Genomic DNA, 16,001 nt, shown 5'->3' with positions numbered 1-16,001 from the left:
ACACCTAGGAACCTCTCTCCTGCCACATGCCCATAAGCTTGACACCTGTAACAAAGTCATGTATTTGGCACAAAACCTCATACAGAGTCAATTATATTCTAACATCACTTTGTTGGGCAAAGACTCAACATCAAAACTCAAAAGAACAGATAATGACTCTTCTGTTTCACCACTCACGCCACCCTGTCTGCGTCGCACCAAACGACGAGCATCACAAACACCAGGAATCTTCCCCTCCAGTTGGTCAACTTGTACATTTACTGCTACCCCAGTAATTACTCCTCTCAATGGCACCCTTTTCTTGAGAGCAAAGCAATTCACATTTCTTGCCCCCATTCGTTTTAGCCAATCTCCTAAGCTGAGTTCGAATACTCATACTAACCACACTAACCATACTATTTGTGACGTAAATTGAGTGTGTAGTATATATTCATTAAAAACCTCTACGGGATCAGTGTCCCTAAACCGGGACGGTTGTTGCTAACGTGCGCTAATGTGACTAGAATGACGTTGTATACAACAGCCAACTTTCCGGGACACATACATCAAATCAAATTTATTTATATAGCCCTTCTTACATCAGCTGATATCACAAAGTGCTGTACAGAAACCCAGCCTAAAACCCCAAACACATGTCTTATATGGGCAGAAAGCTTAAATTCCTGTTAATCTAACTGCAGTGTCCAGTTAACAGTAGCTATTACAGTGAAAAATACCATGCTATTGTTTGAGGAGAGTGTACAACAACAAAATACTTTTATCGCGGCAACTGGTTTGATACATTCACCTCTGAAGGTAAATAATGTACTTACATTCAGTAGTCTTGCTCTGATTTGTCATCCTGAGGGTCCCAGAGATAAAATGTAGCATAGTTTTGTTTGATAAAATCAATTTTTATGTTCAAATGTAGGACCTGGTGTCGACAGTTTGACCCCACTGCTGTCTCTGTCTCCACAGCCACCCCGTCCCCGGGCCATCTAGATGTGTGAAAGTTAGTGTATAAGCTAATGATTCATCGTGTATGACATTCCTGGGAGTGTAAACTACATTTTTTGTATGTTCTCTATAGTTATGTACTTGAAAATGTATTAATTGACCAATTCGGCACATTTGGGCAAACTCCTGGCAGACTTGATACAAAAGATTGTGCAGTAATGTAATTCTTCACTGGATCAGTCTGAGATTTTGCACACACACTGCTGCCGTTTAAAAAAGAGAAAAATGATGATCCTTTTACTATGTAGTATACAGTATGTTAGTATAGGTATTCGAAAATAGCTCTGGTCTGGAGAACAGGGAAGTGGTACAGCCTTAACAGCCTTAATAACTAAAATACTCAAAGGCAGATAAAATACCGACATTACTGTAATGAGCTACCTGGGAGGGGATATGGCTGAGACATGAGTATGTTTCAGCCAATATGTAGACATTCACTTTTACAATGTTTTATAAGTCGATGTCCGACTGTCTTTAACAAGGTGGAGAGTTTGGGAAATGGCACGCTATAGTCACAATGCAATATGGACGTGGTCATCTCTGGGCTCATCATACACATCATTGATTTGAATCTATCTGACTTAGATCATAATTGTGTCAATATGATGAGTTCATAACTGGCCTTGATGACTCAGACAAAGAGGAAGTAATATGTGTCTCTATTCTTGTTTCCATTTACTTTAAGATGTGGTTAGGGTGTTACGCTATTTACAATGGGTAAGTTGAAATATTTATGGGTATGAAAAGAGGACTGTGTCATATTAACCCCTATGTTTTACTCACATGCCTTTGTGTATTAAAAGCACAGGGATATAGTGTGGACACAATCGGTTTGCTGTATCTAAGTCTGGTAACAGTAAATTCTAATGTAGGCTAAATATAGTCAATCATCTACTTAAGAATGGACATCTCATTGACAGCCTAAAAGAGACAAGTATCAGTTTGATGGCTTACTTCCTCATTCTCCCTCACCCTTGTCCACCATGTGTTTTTACATTGCATTTACCCTGCTCCCTGTCACTCTGAAGTAACCCAGTGTGTGGCCACGTAAAAACCCTGTTGTGCAAGTTTCCACACTGTCACTGTAATCATTCTGCAACTAAGCAATCATGATACACTCAGTGTTTTCCCTTTGAATCTCTGCAATTTACTGTAAACCAAAACTACAGCATCAACATACACCGAGTGTACAAATATTAGGAACACCTTCCTAATATTGAGTTGCACCCTCTTTTGCCCTCAGAACAGCCTCAATTTGTCGGGCATGGACTACAAGGTGTCAAAAGTGTTCCAGAGTAATCCTGGCCCATGTTGACTCCAATGCTTCGCTTCCCACAGTTGTGTCAAGTTGGCTGAATGTTCTTTGGGTGGTGGATCATTATTGATACACACAGGAAACTGTTGAGCGTGAAAAACCCAGCAGCGTAGCTTTACTTGACACTCAAACCAGTGCGCCTGGCACCTACTACCATGCTCTGTTCAAAGGCACTTAAATCTTTTGTCTTGCCCGTTCACAATCCATGTCTCAAGGCTTAAAAATTATTCTTTAACCTGTCTCCCCCGCTTCATCTGCACTGATTGAAGTGGATTTAACAGGTGACATCAATAAGGGATCATAGCTTTCACCTGGATTCACCTGGTCAGTCTATGTCATTGTAGTTGTATACAGTGCAGATATTTTGCTTATGGATTGTATAGATATCAATTATTACATATTTTTGTAGTTACACATTCAAACTAAGGTCCTGGTGTTCTTTTCTTATACAGTAAACTTTTATTGAAGCAATACACATTTACATTCATACTAATATACAAATACAATACGTTTTCAAAAGTTGCAAAATATATACACACAATGATGTGAGTGACACAACCAGTCATGTTCTCTAAAAAATAAATATCTGTACAAGTGAAAAAATAAAGTGCAAAACATAATCCAGTAACTATGATCTGAATGTACAGTGTGTCGGTCTCAGAATAGAGCAAGTTGCCAACTTCAACCAAATGTCATAGGCCATCATCTGAAAGACACTCAGCAGACATTCTACAGTGACACTTCTATGAGTCCTTTTCTGAGTAAAGTAAATGGGAAAAATCACTGAAAGAGTACATAGTTTTAGAGACGTTGTAAATTACAAATCACCTACCGATTATCCACAATCTTAATTGGAATATCTCCCATACAGCACATTTCAGTTTCATCTAACTTCTTCTAACATTCGTATGACTGATGTATGGGCTGCCATTCTCTGGAAAACTATGTATGAAATTTTCTTACATATGGGATTTTACAACATGATGAATGGGTAAACGATGAGGCTCAAAAGCTTGAAATGACTGATATCTATGAAATAATAAGCTTACACAGAAAAAAAAACCTTTTTAAGGGTCGCCCTGGGGCTTAAAGCTGGAATCCATAGCGGTGAAACTGTCACGTCCGTTTCCAATATTACAACAACAAAGACGTTACTTCAAACAACGAACACCTGTTTTTTTTTTGCCTCTGACATCATCGCACATGCGATAGATCAGCAGAGTACTATATTATTTTTTTCCCACGATGCAGGGTGCATCTCTGCCCCGTAAAAAAAAAAGATTAACAAATGCGCCTGGGGCGACCAGTGACGCTGTTTCACCGTATGCAGATTTTAGCTTTAAGCTTTCATTTTGACAGTAGTTTTTTACAGTCACTCAGATATGTGTATGGAAATGGCTTGTGCAGTACAATATTCTGAATCTCAACCCCAGAGTTGGAATGTTCTGAGTGACAGAGTTTGGTACATTGCTCCTCCTTTACCCTACAAAAATATGGTATCCCATGTACCCCAGCTCAGCTCTACTCCTGCAGCATGTGTTGCCTGGTGGAAGATGCTGTGCTACTGCTACCATCCAAACTAGACCCCGATTGTTTCCGCATCCGATCAAGAATGTAGAATCGAAGCATCAGGAAGAAACCTATGGGACAGACCACAAAATGTTTCAGATGAGTTATGTGATGGGCCAATAACACCTTACAGAAGCTAGAATCTATGCTCCAGAATTAGATTCCAGATTCTGAATTCAAAACAGCCTATAATCAACATCATTCTAAGCTACCTGTAACAGCTAAACCCGTATTGAATGTCACTTATTTCAACAGTTGTGAAGCAAATGACATGGAAACAAATCCATATAGGTATCTTAAAATGGTCACACCATAAAGTACAGGGTTTTTTTGTGAACTTCTAGCAGACTGGTTGCAGGGAGTTTTTCTCCTGATACACTGCTGAAACAGAACACTTTTACAGGGCATTGTTTCAAAGCAACACAATGGACGGTTGGCTCTGACAGCCTCCTCTGGTCATGTGACTATATTAACCTTTTGTTAGACTCAACAGAGGCGGACCTACCCTGTAGGGAGTTGAGGATGCAGAAAAGGAAGAGGATGAACTCAGAGAGCTGTCCAAAGTCCAGGAATTCCAGGCCCCATGAGGTCCCAAATAGGCAGCTGAGACCCCAGATACTGATGAACGCCACCTTGTTCTTCCTCCACTCGTCTCGGTTCTGGATCTTTCTCTGGACCAGGAAGAGCATGATCAGACCAGAAATGACCACTACAGCCAGGAAGGTCAGGTTGATGAAGTAATGGGCTAGTAGGCCTACAGAGTCTGGAGAGACATCCATCCAGCACCTAGAAGACCATGGTGAAAAAGCATGAATCACTGGGCTAACTTACTCACCACCTCAGTCAAATGTCAAAACTTGAACTACTGTTCATCTTACAGGTGCAGTAGATCCAAAGTGTACTCACATTAAGTAGGAGTTGCCGACATCATCACTGGACACAACCTCTTTCAAACCATAGACTTTTCCAATGGCAAGCAGTACAATGACCGGAACAGCTGGGAGACCTGGACAGAGGATGAAAATGATGGTACAGTAACAGTCATTGGCTTAAAGTTGTACTCAAGTCAATTGTATTCATCTACCAACAATGAGCAGTGGAATATAAACCATTTATTGTGTATGTTTCCACTCACCAAAGCCAACCAGGTTCCAGACGTAAGGACTGGGAGAGGGTCTGAACACCACGTAGACCAACCAAAAGGCGTGTAACCCTTCAATAGACATCCAGGAGAAGGAACTGAGCAGAGCATAGTGGAGAGCCGCCCCAAAAACCCAGCATGCCTTGTTCCCTCCCACGTTGGCCACAATCCCTGTCAGGAAGAAGAGGGAGCTAAGAAGGAACAGTGCCATGGCCAGACCTCGATGGACCGCAGTGGATGGGTTCATCTCTCTCCTGCCACAGTGCAAGAAGAGAAGAGAAAGTTAGTGAGAGAGAGAGCGAGAGAGAGCGAGAGAGAGAGTGAGAGACAGAGAGGGAGGGTTGGAGGGAGGGAGTAAGGGCAGGGGGGATGGAGGGAGAGAAATAGATAGACAAAGAGAGAGTGGGTAACTGTTATGAAACAAATATCACTCATATCTTGTTTTTTTAAAGACATTTAGGAATTTCCCATGATCTCTTGAGATATTTGCACAACATGATTAGGAAGTATTGTCACATGTTGAGGCCTGGTAGGAGATATTATGGGTAGGACAGGCTGCAGGGAGATAGACCATTGCATGTGAGGAGAAGTACCTCTGTTTGTTAAGGAAGATCATGATGACAACACAGCTCAACGTAGAAGCGGCACAGCCTATTGATGTAATGACCGTTAGAGCCTCCAGATGGCGCACTGGTCGTGGTTCCAATTGCTGACGTGAATAGAAGACAAAACCAATTTTAGGCCTACTATTACCAATCTACTTGAGATTAGTTGTTATTGATTTATTCAAATGATTGCCCATGGAAATATTCTAGATCGAGGTTATAGCTCACCACTAGGATGGCGAAGTATGTGAGATGATTACAGCGGCATTCTGTGTCCTCTGCACCTTTCTGTATGGTCTCACAACCTTCCTTTTTCCATGTGACCTCTGTTGGATCTGTAACAATTAAACCAATACCAAAAGCCTTAGCAAGACCTGGAAATGCTCACACAGCATAATTAAGAATTAAGGCCCGAGATGGTGTGGTATATGGCCAATTTATCACAGCTCAGGGCTGTTCTTACGCACGACGCAACGAGAAGTGCCTGGATACAGTCCTTAGCCATGCTATATTGACCATACACCACAAACCCCAGAGGTACCTTATTGCTATTATAAACTGGTTACCAACATAATTAGGTTTATCATTTCTCATTTACCACGGCTTTCAGCCAATCAGCATCCAGGGCTCGAAAGACCCGGTTTATAATCATTAATAAAACATCCTCTATATTCAATACAAATAATAATAAAACAAATAAGTACGCTATTATTGCAACCAAGTTTAAACATGTTTCTTTACAAACCTTTCTTTGTGTCCCAAGAAACACATTTTCTTGAGTGACTTGTCTGAAGAAAAAAAAGTTACAAAAGGGAGGTGAGAGGCAAGTAGGGACTAACATATTTAATTCACCACTAGATGGTGATCTGGATACTGAACAACCACACATACCAAATACTGTATATCTGTCTGGCATGCAAGATGAGCTGCAAACATATTTTACAAGTGTTACTGTTGACCGGCTCACACACTGAGTCAGAACAGAAAGGATCAAGTGCACAATGACCTGAATACAACATTTTCAATTTAACTGATGCACCAGTATCATTCAAAATATCTAAAGGTGATAACACTAAGACCATGCTGAGATAAAGTCCAGAAACACTAAACTCTACAACCATACAACAGAAAGTTAACATTACTCTAACTGTACAACTGTTTAAGAATACAAATCTACTGTACTCAGTGGCAACACCCCTGTGATGTAGAGTATTGAATAAAAAGCAACTTGCTAGAGTGACTCATTCTGAGATGAAGCAGACATTTGTTTTCTACAAATCTTTCACTTTTGTTTCCATTTGCTTCTGAAAGGGGTTTGTTCTCGGAGAGTTTGCGACAGTAAAATACATCAAGGGAAGAAAACGGCGGCACTTCAAGTCTAACTAAGACACACGCACGCATGCATTCAGGCACACACGCACACACTTACTGGTATGACAGAATGATGGAAACCAATCCTGATTGGCTCTGTAAGGTTGGTGATGATCTCATTCTCCACAGTGATTCCCACCACGTCTTCTAGAATCCCGATGACAGGATCAGCCTTAGAACTCCCCTGTGAACACACAACAACCAGAATCCCAACTACACTTCATACTTTATGGACAACGATTAAACTCAGTCTCGGACTATGAATGTTTTGGTGCTTTAGTGTAAACTGTAATGTACAGCTTATATAGACTAGGGTAGCAGCCAAGTGGAAAACCCCATTGGCGCTTACCTGGAATAAGGTACTGTTTTTGAAGTAGGTGCAGACAACCTTGACCTTTTTCTTTTCTGGAGGTTTCAGACAAGAAGGCAGGTGAACTGATGGAATCATTTGAGGAGGAACTCCCCGAGGCGCCTACATAACACCAACACACAAGTTAGTTGTAAAATCGTATAACATTATGTGTGTGTGTGTGCGGGTGTATGCGTGTGTGGTCTTACAGGCAGAGTGATGTAGCCCTGAAAGCCTTCCTCCATCTCCACCACAGTGCTCAGGGCACAGGGCAGCACCACGTTCCCCAGCACCTTGGACCTCATCACTGTCTCCTCTATCCTACAGACCAATACAGACACAGTATTTATAACCCAATCTGTCTCATACAGGTAGTTTCTATGCATTTACATATAGGCATTACTTTTGGGCATGTGATAGTGATATAGAAACTGCTGTACAATAGATGGAAGTTTTGTGTACCAACCAGACCCCACCCATTATTCACACTGAGCTAAATTTTGGGGGTTTGTGGCCTAAGCTCTGCGGCTCACTCATAATAGATGACGTCATACTTCACTACTGCCCGAACATGTTTACAACAACATCTTGTCATGCTGGTTAGTCAACTCAAGAGGATATGCATAGCCATCAAGGATAAAGGAGTTTGAAAGATGACATGGAGGGGTGTAATTCAAAACAAAGAGGTACAACTTACATGTTGACTTTATCACCAGATCCCTGACTCGCCGCATCACAAAACTCGTTTTCTGAAAGGCAAAGAATCCATTCAGAAGCAGTCTAGTATTTATATTTTCGAGAATGTATAACACACCCAAAATGTACTTAGATAAACAATAACTTATTAAAGGTGATTTCCTCATCAGACAATATAACTGACAAGATAACTCAAAGGCTTGCTTACTGCAGTTGATCATATTGCCAAAAAACCCATAGGCTGGGTGTGTTTGGTAATTTATGATATCATCCCATTGTGTCGCGTTGACTATCCCGTACGTCGCAGTCCCTTTGTTTCTGCCTTGGGACAGGTTAGTGCAGCAGTTCCCCTGTAGACCAGACGACCAGCACAGAGTGTGGTTCTTTCCATTCACCTCTACCCAGACGTGGTCCAGAAGTGGCTCCCAGTACACACAGAAGGGTCTCTCTCTTGCCTCTGGGCTCGGGCCCAGCTCGATGACAGAAGAGTTCTGACATTGGGCCGTTATCTGACCATGGATGGACAGGGAGCTCTCATTGGCTGAGATGGTGATGGTGCCACAGCCCCTTTTCAAATCGTGAGCCAGATTTAATGTCCTGTTGCCATGGCGCCAGGTTCCACACATTTTGAAGTTCCTGTCGTTTTCCCCTGATCCTGTTTGGACAGTTTTTGAGAATTATTTATGTTTTACTTTTGGAATTTTAAAGAAACAGAATCCCTTTCAATTTATACAGTATTTTGCTTTATTTGTAGACCATTGCAAATAAAATGTTCACTTACCTGATGCAAAAATGGTAAAGAGAAAGATCATCCACAGGGTACCTCCAAACCCCTGGTTGGGCCCCATTGTTACTGTATGTTCACCTTTGACCTCTATAAAATGGCAAGAAGAACAACACAGTTGTAAAACATCAGTACTGCTCAACTTTAATTAGTGTTCCAGACACTTCTCTCAGTGAGAAGCAGGATAGATCTGTCCCAGGGCGATTGCAGTCACTCTTCTCTAAACAACACACTCTTCTCTAAACAACACACTCTTCTCTAAACAACACATCTCCATCTTAATTTTTTTTTTATAATTAACTATTTCCTTATCAATAAAAACATTTGTTCAGTCCTAAAAATACATTCGGTGTCCTTTCTTGAGTTCTTATCAATGAGAACACTATTGTCCTTCCATCAGTCACACAGACACCATTCAGTCTTGTATTCACTGTCTTCGATGACAAGTGTGTGTTCTGAGGGCTCACAGATGCAGACTTACCAATGAATACAATACTGATTCACTGTATTCACACTAATTCCCTGTCTGAGAACGAAAATATATCACATTAGCTATTCTGCAGAACACGTGTAAAACCCATGAGGCTGCTGCCATGGTGATCAAAGCATTTTCCCACAGACACACGCCACAGTCTTTTATTTCAATTCCAACTGAGCTGTAGTAGCAGACATGTGACCTACATGTGTACAATTTAAAGTGTTAGTGAAGCTACACTCTTTAAAAAAAAAAGGGTTCCAAAAGGGATCTTCAGCTGTCCCCATAGGAGACCCCTTTTTGGTTCCAGGTAGAACCCTTTTGGGTTCCATGTAGAACCCTCTGTATAAAAGGTTCTACATGGAATCCAGAAGGGTTCTACCTGCAACCAAAAAGGGTTATCAAAGAGTTTTCCTATGGGGACAGCTGAAGAACCCTTTAAGGTTCTAGAGAGCACCTTTTTTTCTAAGAGTGTATAGAAATGTCACTCTGGAAGAAATGAAGCTACACTAAAGCTACCCTGAAGAAAATTATAGTTTACTTATTTAAAGTTACTTTGGAAAAGTAGTCCACTACATCCACATTACTTTGTGAAAAATTATCATATGTAAATCTGAAACGTCATAGACTACAAATTGCAAGAACAGATCACTTGGGTAAAATGTAACAGAATGTTTAATTTAGCCTAATAAACATAACTATGTTTCATGTAAGAATTGTGCAGGTCTGATGCCGAAAAATAAAGGAAATTCTTGCCTACTTCACCCATATTATTTTTTGGCTAAAATAGTTGTGTGTATTTCCAGTCGGTAACTACACAACTACATGGAAGCTAGCTAAGGGTGGATTCCGCTACATTAGTAGATCTATCTCTTTTCAACATCAGATTGATGTGGTTACTGCTTCCTGTGTGAGTGCAGCTATTAGCATACCATAAATACCATAGTGTATAGACAAACAAAATAAGGACACCAATTCAAACTATACAGGAGCTTCTCATCCAAACCATATTGTGCATAGTGTTGCACACTTGATTAATGCAATTATATTATTCACAAATATTTTGGTGGATATTTTTAAAGCCTTTACTTTACAATTTGGCTAACAGAAAAAAATGCTGTCTACTGGTATTAAGTTAATTAAGGTAATTCTTGGAGGGACATTATGTTTACGCTGTACGACTCAGAGGGGGGGTATGTGGTGTAGATGTCTCCCACATGACCTCAGGAGGAAGTGTGGGAGACTTCTCTTGAAGAAAGATTTGAATCTAGATCTGTCTAGAGATCTGTCTAAATATACAAAAGTATATTTCCTGGGACTAGTTTGCGTCGTCAAAGTAAAGAGGACTAAGATTGAGGGGACAGGACAGAATTTTAGCTAGCTAACGTTAACAATGCTAGCTATTTTTGACAAACTTTGCTAGCTAATGGCAACATTGCCATCTCTCTAAAGTAAATTTGCCGACATGATAATGATGGCAAAGTTGTTTCCTACTAAATATTTGCCTACTTTAGTAATTCCATTGTAATTTAGACTAAACAGTCATTAGCCCCTTTCAGAATGACTGGGCATCAGTCAACTTTTGGGCACCAATATGGTGAACAGCAGCATTAGAGCGTTTATAACAATGGCATTACACAAACGAATGATGGCAGTGCAACCCATGATGAAGCTGCATGCTTTGGTTTCTGTGGGAAAGCTGCACTCCTCCATAAGAGAAGTCAAGCTGCACTCCTCCACAAGAGAAGTCAAGCTGCACTCCTCCACAAGAGAAGTCAGACAAAAACTGCACTCAGCCGTTGAACCACAGTCTAGTGGGGTTTGTGGAGGAGATAGACTATGTACAACATACATCAGAAACCTGTCACCTGCAAATGCTACACACAAACAAGCACTGAGCTAAATATTGACACAGAAAGGTTTCCTACGGATGAAGGCCTATTCTCATCTACGACAAAATGTATTTCTTACGTCATGAGCGTGAGCACCAACACGAGTGAGACATCAATCGATCCCACAATAGGCCCACTGTAAAAACAGCATCATATGATGATATCATATGAGAGATGTCACAAACAGAACAGTGAATTACGTTTTCTATATGTCTTGATTGTGGTCTCTGTATTTCCCCTATGTGGTGAGAGAGTAGCAACAAAAGTCTATTTTTAATAAGGCGTGACTTCCCCATGGTATAAGACGTAATTTCCCCGACTTCCCCGTTTCAGGTGTTGAGGAACATCTCTATTTCCACACACTTTTCTCCTCTGAGTGGAGTTTATAACCAAGTCTTTACCTATCCTGCCTCCCTACACAATATTTGTCCTATGCTCAGAACATATCTCACACATAATCTAACACAATGGGGTCAGGTCACACAAGTCTGCAATACTACTCTTCTCCATGTTCAACCACTCTTTCTTCCTCTCTGAGCGTGGTCCTCATGGCAAACAGATCATACTACTGATAAGCTATACTACGGTTTTGTACTTTTTAAGTAGTGCATTGTGTAATTCCAGTTAGGAATTCGTTGGACTATATTTATAAGAAATGCACAGTCTCCCCCCCACCGCATAATCAGACTTCACCTAATCAACAAGTGCACAAGGTGCTCAGTTCTCTTCTGTTTGAGAAGGGCGAACCCGACCTCCACCCAGTCTCTGCCCCCACCCCCTCTCCATTGTTCAAGCCGAGGGCTTCGACGCAGTGAAAGAATGTCCCTTTTCACTTCTCAACTTTGTGTGTGCGTGTTTGTGTGTGTGTGTGTGTGTGTGTTGACACAGTTCAGACAGTTATAAATGCTCAAGGCCAAAGCATGTTGTATAGTAGCTAGCCACATAATGCATGAGCTTGGTGACAAAAATGAGACATACCATTGTGTAAGAAACTCAAGTTTCCATTTTGATCATTCTGATGAGACGGGTAAATTCGCACACCCAATTTTTCACACTTTCCCACTCTTTCCACCCATTAGTTTCAAAGATGCTGCATTTGTGACATTGTGGCCTCAATTGAAACTTGCCCTATCCAATGAACTCTTGTTCAAACTTTCTTTAAGCTGCAGTATTTTGATGTCTTCAACATCAGTGATTCACCCTGTCTGTCACTGAAAGCATCTGTATATCACTTCAGGGTAGTATAGCTAGGAGTGGCAAAGCAGTCAAAGCAAGTGACTGCTTGGCATTCTCTCAACCAGCTTCATAAGGTAGTCACCTGGAATTCATTTTAATTAACAGGTGTGCCTTGTTAAAAGTTAATTTGTGGAATTTCTTTCCTTTTTAATGCGTTTGAAAGAAAGACACAGAGTTACCTCTGCTGCAAAGGATAAGTTCATTAGAGTTAACTGCACGTCAGATTGCAGCCCAAATAAATGCTTCACAGAGTTCAAGCAACATCAACTGTTCAGAGGAGACTGTGTGAATCAGGCCTTCATGGTCAAAATGCTGCAAAGAAACCCCTACTAAAGGACAGCAACAAGAAGAAGAGACTTGCTTGGGCCAAGAAACACAAGCAATGTACATTAGACCGGTGGAAATCTGTCCTTTGGTCTGATGAGTTCAAATTTTAGATTTTTGGTTTCAACCACCGTGTCTTTGTGAGACACAGAGTAGGTGAACGGATAATCTCCACATGTGTAGTTCCCACCGTGAAGCATGGAGGAGGAGGTGTGATGGTGCTTTGCTGGTGACACTGTCTGTGATTTATTTATAATTCAAGCCACACTTAAACAGCATGGGTACCACAGCATTCTGCAGCGATATGCCATCCCATTTGGTTTGTGCTTAGTGGGACTATAATTTGTTTTTCTACAGGACAATGACCCAACACACCTCCAGGCTGTGTAATGGCTATTTGACCAAGAAGGAGAGTGATGGAGTGCTGCATCAGATGACCTGGCCTCCACAATCAACCAACCTCAACCCAATTGAGATGGTTTGGGATGAGTTGGACCGGAGAGGGAAGGAAAAGCAGCCAACAAGTGCTCAGCATATGTGGGAACTCCTTCAAGACTGTTGGAAAAGCATTCCAGGTGAAGCTGGTTGAGAGAATGGCAAGAGTGTGCAAAGCTGTCATCAAGGCAAAGGGTTGCTACTTTGAAGAATCTAAAATATATTTTGATTTGTTTAACACTTTTTTGTTTACTACATTATTCCATATGTGTTATTTCATAGTTTTGATGTCTTCACAATTATTCAACAATGTAGAAAATAGTAAATTAAAGAAAAACCTTGAATGAGTAGGTGTCCAAACCTTTGACTGGTAATGTATATTAAAGGGAAAGGGGGATACCTAGTCAGTTGTACAACTGAATGCCTTCAACTTAAATGTGTCTACTGCATTTAACCCAACCCATCTGAATCAGAGAGGTGCGTATTAACCAATTTTAGAATAAGGCTGTAACGTAACAAAATGTGGAAAAAGTCAAGGGGTCTGTATACTTTCCGAATTAACTATATATATTATTCCTAATGTTTCTTATATCTCTCAGATATAGGATAGACACTTCAGAACAAACTTCCTTTAGATGTTTTGGGGGGACTATCTGTTGTTCCATGTAGTGAATCTGCTATTCAATGCATTTGTATGGGCTAATGGCAGTAAGGCCAAATGTTATTTTTCATCAAATATTTTTTTTAATATATTTTTTTATACTTAAAATTCTAATTCAAATAGCTAAATGATCCTTGGTATGACCTTCTTAAAACAATTCCATATAGCTTAGTAGAATGCATTCAGTTGTGCAACTGACTAGATAATGTGCATTTAGTTGACCACAATAGTTATTGAACTTTGCAGTCTTTGCAAGGCATTTTGTCCCGATGTTTATAGCAACAATTGTAATCTGCTGGTTATTAAAAGGCTTATACTGAACTGTATTCTTTTGCCAACCTGTCAAGCAAGTGGGCAAACATTAAACTACACCAAAACCATCACCCAAGCCTTGGTATAAATACTAGCAGCACCTAATCCTTTGATTCTGCATTTCATAATAGTAATAAGTAATACCATTACAATTACGCCTACTAAAAGTAAGAACAGATACAATTTTGTAGAAATTAAGCCAAAATCAACTGTCACATACTTCAGAGCAAGTTATTTTTGCCTACTGCATCGGTCAATCTGACAAAGAAATTAATATGTTACCTTGACTTGATAACTGTCAACAACACAAATGTATGAACTGGTTTGTAACGGGTTGTCGCCTAATTTAGCACAATGTGAAGCAGGCCAAATCTGAGGTTCACTATTAGACCCTAAGACATAGAAACACCTGCCTCTGCTTTGTCAATACATTCATTGTCTCCACACTGTTAACCGGTAGGCTACACACGTTATGGTGAAATTGGGAAAGAAATAGAATATCACAGATTAGTGGAGTAAAAAAAAGTTGTTTTACCTTTACACAGTCGGAACCCGTCTGCTCCTCTGCTAAAAGTGTTGTTATGATTTTCCGTCGATGTCTAAAGATGTTTGTTTTCCTATAAACGGTGCTCTTCACAACTGCCCACGCGGACTATAATCTTGCTATATCATAGTGACAGAAACAGAAACTGTCCGTGTGAAGTGGAAGGCGAAAAGAAACCGGATTCTTCCCAGAAACTCAGACAGCCACAGCAGCGTGTGAAAAGGAGCTCAGCCATGTATGACTGGAAGTTTATCTTTCAAAGACTCGGGTATTTTTAAATGTAATTTGGCAACTACCAGACACTTCAGAACATCAGACACTGCACCGGCACCCGTGCTACACAGTACTGCCACATAGAAAAGGTCCCAGTGTTGTTTGAGCTGCCAACCCCTGCATATAACCCTTAAAAAATAGCTGTCAGCACAGAAAAGGTGTGAACGCCAGACTGCCTGTGGGTGTTTGGTAAGAGGTGGCGCAACTGTTGAGTTTTTTCTCTAGAAGAAGAATAGAAAATAGGCTATTCACTATACAATTTATTTTAGGCTATAACGTGTTCCTAGCTCTCGCCTTCTGTACGTTTTCTTAGAGAACTTCATTATCTATAAGTAAAATGTACACATTTCTATTGTTATGCCCTGTTATTTCCCCAAGGTTATCAGCAGTAGGCTAGCCAACTGTGATATTGTGCCAAGTTAATGTTTAACCATGGGTAACAATTACCTGTAGACATTTTGACTTTTGACATTTTGGCAAGTCACATTTTTCAATGAAAAACCTTTTCACAGGACGGAGAGAGAGAATGATTTAGTCTTCAGCTGTCTGTGTTTGTGTGTCTTTACAAGAGGGTGTGCGCATGCGTGCATGGGAAGAAAAAAATCTAACAAAGGGATACTTGTCTGATATGTGGAGTGGAAGTATTTGACCGTTTTATTATATGGCTGTTGAACCTCAACGAGATAAGGATAAGTCCCATTTCACTGGTGATGAAAGGAGCCTGCTGATTCTTTGTGGCTTGTTTTTTGGGTTGGTATCGGGAATAGGACAATACAGAATTCATATAGGCATACGGGGCTACAGTTGAGAGTCACAACTGGCCGTCCGTCCAGCACTGCATGCACCCTGACACCCCAATAACTCTCCAGCCTACCCCAGGAGTTATAAACGGAAGCAGAAATGTGTCACACCTCCATATGAGAGACAAAGAGGAAGTTTAAACAGACAGTGGTTATGATGGTTGATGGTCAGGCTTTTTCACTATTAACTGCGCCAGTCAGTTAAGTAACAACTTCACAATGG

The 16,001-nt window shown here is 40.6% G+C and overlaps 1 protein-coding gene across 1 annotated transcript; it reads right to left on the bottom strand.

The window, feature by feature from the left end:
* Positions 1-2,747: 2,747 nt before the first annotated feature.
* LOC115167477 (adhesion G-protein coupled receptor G5) lies at positions 2,748-15,144 on the bottom strand. Its single transcript, XM_029721917.1, has 14 exons — positions 14,697-15,144; positions 8,824-8,916; positions 8,251-8,697; positions 8,044-8,095; positions 7,556-7,667; positions 7,347-7,469; positions 7,056-7,181; positions 6,372-6,414; positions 5,855-5,961; positions 5,615-5,730; positions 5,016-5,275; positions 4,787-4,886; positions 4,386-4,666; positions 2,748-3,951 (listed from the first exon to the last, which is right to left on the bottom strand). Exons 2-14 carry the CDS (start codon positions 8,888-8,890, stop codon positions 3,833-3,835), a joined length of 1,953 nt encoding a protein of 650 aa, XP_029577777.1. The 5' UTR covers positions 8,891-8,916; positions 14,697-15,144; the 3' UTR covers positions 2,748-3,832.
* Between the last annotated feature and the right edge of the window lie 857 nt (positions 15,145-16,001).

Source organism: Salmo trutta, chromosome 29 (genome assembly GCF_901001165.1).
Source record: "Salmo trutta chromosome 29, fSalTru1.1, whole genome shotgun sequence".
NCBI lineage: Eukaryota > Metazoa > Chordata > Actinopteri > Salmoniformes > Salmonidae > Salmo > Salmo trutta.
Note: the sequence above shows the minus strand (reverse complement) of the source record. Positions and strands in the feature narration are given on the sequence as shown.